General features: G+C 44.6%; 1 protein-coding gene across 1 annotated transcript in view; it reads right to left on the bottom strand.

Annotated features, from left to right (window-relative positions):
- Positions 1-247: 247 nt before the first annotated feature.
- VPRBP (Vpr (HIV-1) binding protein) overlaps positions 248-5,116 on the bottom strand; it is a 45,676-nt gene continuing 40,807 nt past the window's right edge. The window contains exons 22-23 of the mRNA XM_008947718.1: positions 4,417-4,672; positions 248-692 (exon numbers count right to left, since the gene is read on the bottom strand). Of these exons, the coding sequence (XP_008945966.1) occupies positions 634-692; positions 4,417-4,672 (315 nt within the window). The 3' untranslated portion in view covers positions 248-633. The remainder of the gene's footprint in view (positions 693-4,416; positions 4,673-5,116) is intronic.

The following is a 5,116-nucleotide window of genomic DNA, read 5'->3' as shown; positions in this document are numbered from 1 at the left end:
TGTTTGTTTGGTTTTTTTTTTTGTTTTATTTTTTTAAATAAAATGATATTTAAAATAAAAATATTCTCACTCCTCAACAATATTAGAAACCATGATCCTCTTATTTCACTTAGTTGCATAAAAATGCCTCCTCTTAACTTTAAAGAATTTTTCTCCTCATATCCTACCCCATGGTAACAAGGTACTACAGGAATACAAAGGTCATCCCCTCTTTACTAGAACACCTGCCTTTTTTTTTTGTGTTTGGCTTTTTTTTTTTTTTTTTTCATTTTATATAAAACTATTTCTGTTCTTTAGGAAAGAACTTTATACAAAGAAAATATATTGTGAAATATCTTCAGAAGTTTCCTTGAAGAGGAGAGTTATCTCAGCCTAAAATAAAAAAAAAAAAAAAAAAAAAAAAAGGCAGAGAGAAAAGAGGCCTAATTCCAGGTCTCTTTATTGTAGAGCCTTGGTCTTAAACCCCAGGCCTCAAACTGACTCAAACCAGCACAGCAGATGGGCTGCAGTTCCTCAGGTCTTCCCAGAAGAAAACAGGCTGGGGTGCTCAGAATCAGTTTCCAATTTGGTCTCTGGTCTTCTGCTGGGAAGGGAGCATCTCCTCCTTCCAACACCCCGCCTGGCAGTCACTCCTCACTCATTCAGAGACAGGATTATGTCGTCCTCCAAGTCAGAGTTATCTGAGCTGTCGGCTGAAAAGGAGACAGGCAGGTTATGGTTGGTTTGTAGCCGCAAGGCAGCGCAGTCAGAGCACCAAGGGATGGCCAGCGCCTGCAGGGGGCCAGCAGCTCCCTGGCACAGACGGAGCAGCCAGCACCAGGAGTGCACTTCCAATCCATCAAAAGCAGTTAGCAAACCTGCAGCTGAGCTTTCCTTCCCTGCTTAAAACAGAGGGTCACGAGGAAAGCAGCTTCAGCAAGAGCAGTTTCTAGTAACTGGCAGGTTTCTTCCCCATGACAGGACAGGGAGGAAGACACCAGCAGTAAGCTACCCACACTTGAGCAGCCTGCACAACTTACTCTGCACATCTAAAAGTCATTGCTCTTTGTGCTGGGGGCTGGACAGATCTGGCAGCCATTCCTCACAGCTGCTATTTGAAAGCAAGCTTGACCATTCCACCAACCTGATGTGGTGAAATATGGCCTCTGTAAACTGAGCACAGGGCTAATTCACTGTGCAGTAAGTTAGACCCAGAATTCCTCAGTCTGAGATTCTTCTTGGCCCATCACTCCCTTCTGCACAGCACAGCAGAAGACCTCCCCACTGAGAGGGAAGCAATCCATACATTCACAACTAGAACCTTCCTCTAGCAACCCAAAGCTTTCTGTAATAAATTTAACTACGTGGCATTCAAAGGTGACCCGAAAATAGTGCTCTTGCTGATTTTCTTCATTGTGGTACAGAATGAAGACATGAAAGTATTTGCCAGCAGCATTCTCACACACACACACACACATACATATACACACTTGCTTTTTATCTTAAAACATAAGATCTCTCCTCCCTCAGTTGTGCAAAAGGGAAGTGGTAGCAGCTCTGGCAGCAAGAGGTCTCCTGCCTTACCTTAGAGGTGACGTTGGTTCTTTTTCTTATGTGAATTCATTGGATGCTGCAGTTAACTAGGTGTTAAAAATAGTTTAAAAGAAAAAAAAAAAAAAAGAAAAAAAGACACCAAGACTTCCTCTTAGCCATCTCAGTTACGCTGGATTTCCAAAATGCCTGTCAAAGTAAGCAAGGCCTTCTGGAAGGTTCACCCCTTCTCAGATGCTTTCCTTAGGAAAAAACAAGTCACAGGCAAGTAGCAGAGGGCACAAAGCTTTTCCCCCAGCCCTCCCTGAAGATGAGCCAGCTGCCCTTCCAATGTGACCCTCGAGGGACACTCCAGTCTCACCATCCATCTTGCTGAGCCTAAGCTGAGAGGTCATCAGTGCTCCCAGAACAGCCACAGCCATGGAAGGGGAGTTGGAGAACATCAGCCAGCAATCCAGCAGCTACACTTACACAGTAAGAGGGAAAGAAGCACAAGCAAGATAATGATCCAGAAACTCTGGAGAAGGGAGGCTGAAACAGTTGTTGGTTTGTTGAGTTTTTTTAAGACACCAGATGAAAGCTTTGAAAAGGGATCTCCTAACTCTTTATTCTCCAGTCCACCACACAGCCTTCCAATTTTGAGCTCCATGTCTACCTGCTTGTAGCTAATTGCTTGGCAAAAGTTATAGACCTGCCCAGAAGGTGCCATTTTTGATTACAGAAGAAAAGAGGAAGAGTCAGCTGTGGTGCTGGTGAGAACTCCCTATATCTTGCATCCTGCGTTACATACGCATTTCAAAAAGGACACCCCACTGGCCCAGCAACAAGCTCTTGAAAAATCTGCACAATGCATAAACTGCTTTGGACGAGACAAAGAGATCTACCCTCCCCAAGGTGCTGGCAGAGGAGGAGGAAGACAAACTTATACTTAAAAGGCTCTCCCTGGATTACTCCTTAAAAGGAAATAGAACCTCTTCTAAAGCACAGGGAACCAAAGCCACTCACTCCTCTGTTTCAACCATTCTCTCAATTATTGTGTTTTGAAACACACCCATGGTATATCATGGAAGTTCACCCAAAATACAGCATGGGTCTGCAGTAGGAGGCTCTCTGCATACATCCCCCTGCCTCAGATCCGTACTTTGCAACAGTGTCAGTGCCCTTACAGCTTCTAATTCTGGAACATGGCCTAGGGAAAGGAGAAGGAAATTTTAATTGCTCTTGCTGGGTGAGAAACAAAAGCAAGCCAGATGAAGTTGAAGCCACAGAACCTCACTCATCAAACCCTGTGCAAGAACCACACTCACACCAGCCTGGCAGAGCTGCACTCCCTGTTGTAAGTTCTCAAAGATGCTGCTAAGCAACCTAACAGCCACAGGATGGGCTGGCTGCAGCTCCACAGCAACACCCAACCAAAGTTCTGATCAAGCGGTGCTGGCCATGAACAGCATACGCATGTGGCCATTTCATCACACAGAGTGCTCTGCAGAGGACAGTTGAAATAACTGAGCCTCAAGTGGCACCTGGGTTTGTTACAGGAAGTTACTGACAGCCTAACCTCCCTCTCCATGCTGCCCCTCAGATAATTCCAGTTATGGCACTCTGGGTACTCTCTTAATAGCTTCTGGCCCTGCACCCCCTGAGGAAACAGCAGTGGAGTTGTGTCAAGAAGGTCCTGCCAGCTGCTGGGACAAGCGGAAGTTACCTGTAGTCCTCTAATGCTGGACTGCAATATGCTATGAATGAATTCAAGCTCTCTATAGGTCCTATATGGCCCTGCACTTGTATACCTGCTACCTTCAAGAGGACAGCAGACTGACTCCACAGAGTAGCTGACAATCTGGTGTGGCCACAGCCTGAAAAACAACAGAGCTGCTTTCCAGCAGAAAAGAGGGATATGAAGGAGCTTGGCAGAGACACGTGCCAAAAGAAAAGCTGGACAGGCTTCATCCTCCAGCATATCCGCAGCGAAGATTAATTCTCACCTCAGCTCTCACATTCATCTCCTATCACTGCAGGCCTTCAAACACCTTGCACACTGTAATTGCTCATCCTTACCAACCTATTAACTTAAGGTAACGACATCATCTGTTTTACAGCTTGGAAATTAAAAAGAACTAAGCAGCTTGGCCACACATACTCAAAAACTGCTGCAAAAAAGGGAACAGAATCTGGTGTCACAGATCTCAAGCCCGATGCTCTCCTACTCACCTTCTCTTTCTTGTGAAGCCTTTTTTTCCAAATTGAATTGCTATATAAAAAGTTTAGAGCTTTCTTTCTTACACACATACACACACACGCACTTTGTTAACTTTTCAAGTCTCTGTATCTGCAGAATATCAGAGAAAGAGAACAGCTCAAATTTTATCCCAGAAGTTAGCTTCAGAACAGTCTGAAAAAAGGAAGTGAAGTCAGAAATGCCATGTTGGTTTTGCACTTTTAGCAATTATGAAAGAGAAAGAGTAGCACAAAGGACCAAAAATGCTTCTCTGTCCTTACAGGTACAAATAAGGCAGAGAAGATAGGAGAGGAAACAGTTCAACCAGTGTCCCTTTGAAGGGCAGGACAGGCAAGCACTCAGACAAGTCTTCTCATGGAGATTCTTCACCTGGCAAATTCTCTCACACACAGACCTGGGAGCACTTGAAGAAAGGCCATCCCTTGCTTTTCATAATTGACAGTTGTTCTCTCAGATAAGAGCCATTTTTACCAAGAGATTACTTTGTGAGGCCACAGGTGTATGAGTAAGGTGATTTGTACCTTTCATACCAGTAAGGGAGAAAGTCATTTAAGTCATTTCAGGGAACACTTAGATGTTGCATATTTGTCAGGACATTAAACAGAGGACAAGGTCACCTGTGGTCACCAAGCTGGGCACACACTTACTATCTCCAAGAATCAGCTCAACTTCCTCATCTGCATCAGAATCTTCATCTTCACCCTCATCTCCCTCTTCCAGGAGATTGGCAAGCTCCTCATCATCGGAGGGAGAAAAGTCATTTTCTCCATCCTCACCAGCATTCTCATTGTTCTCATCCTCCTCCAGCTCAGCTTCCAGCAGCTGGTCCGTATCTAGTTCATCAAGGTCATCTGTATCATCATCATCTTCATCGTCATCTTCTTCCTCTTGCTCCTCTTCCTCCTATAAAAAACAGCAAAACCAGCCCATCGCAGACATTAAACCAAATGTAAAATGGAGTAAGCGTAATTGAAGAAAACATACCTCTAGCTTTCCATTCTCCCCATATCCAGACATCACACATTATAAACACCTTCCCATCACCCATATAAACACCTTCTCTCCACAACTACACATCACGTCACATGCTAGATCATTTGCAGGCCTGCAAAGTTTTATCTGCAAAACACTGGTGCAACACAGGTACCGTCGGCTCAAGCTCCTCTCCAACACTGGCCATCAACACGTGTCACCACAATGCACTCTTGAGAAGGACATGCAGTAAGACCCGTTAAGCCGTGGCGTCGTTGCTAGTCTTGTACAAACTGCTTTAGTTTCAACTGGACCAAACCCTCTACTTCACATCAAACAGCATGCACGTTCAGTCTCTCAGTAATTCTGGATTTA

Source organism: Merops nubicus, unplaced genomic scaffold, assembly GCF_000691845.1.
Source record: "Merops nubicus isolate BGI_N331 unplaced genomic scaffold, ASM69184v1 scaffold16239, whole genome shotgun sequence".
In the NCBI taxonomy this organism is placed as follows: Eukaryota; Metazoa; Chordata; class Aves; order Coraciiformes; family Meropidae; genus Merops; species Merops nubicus.
Note: the sequence above shows the minus strand (reverse complement) of the source record. Positions and strands in the feature narration are given on the sequence as shown.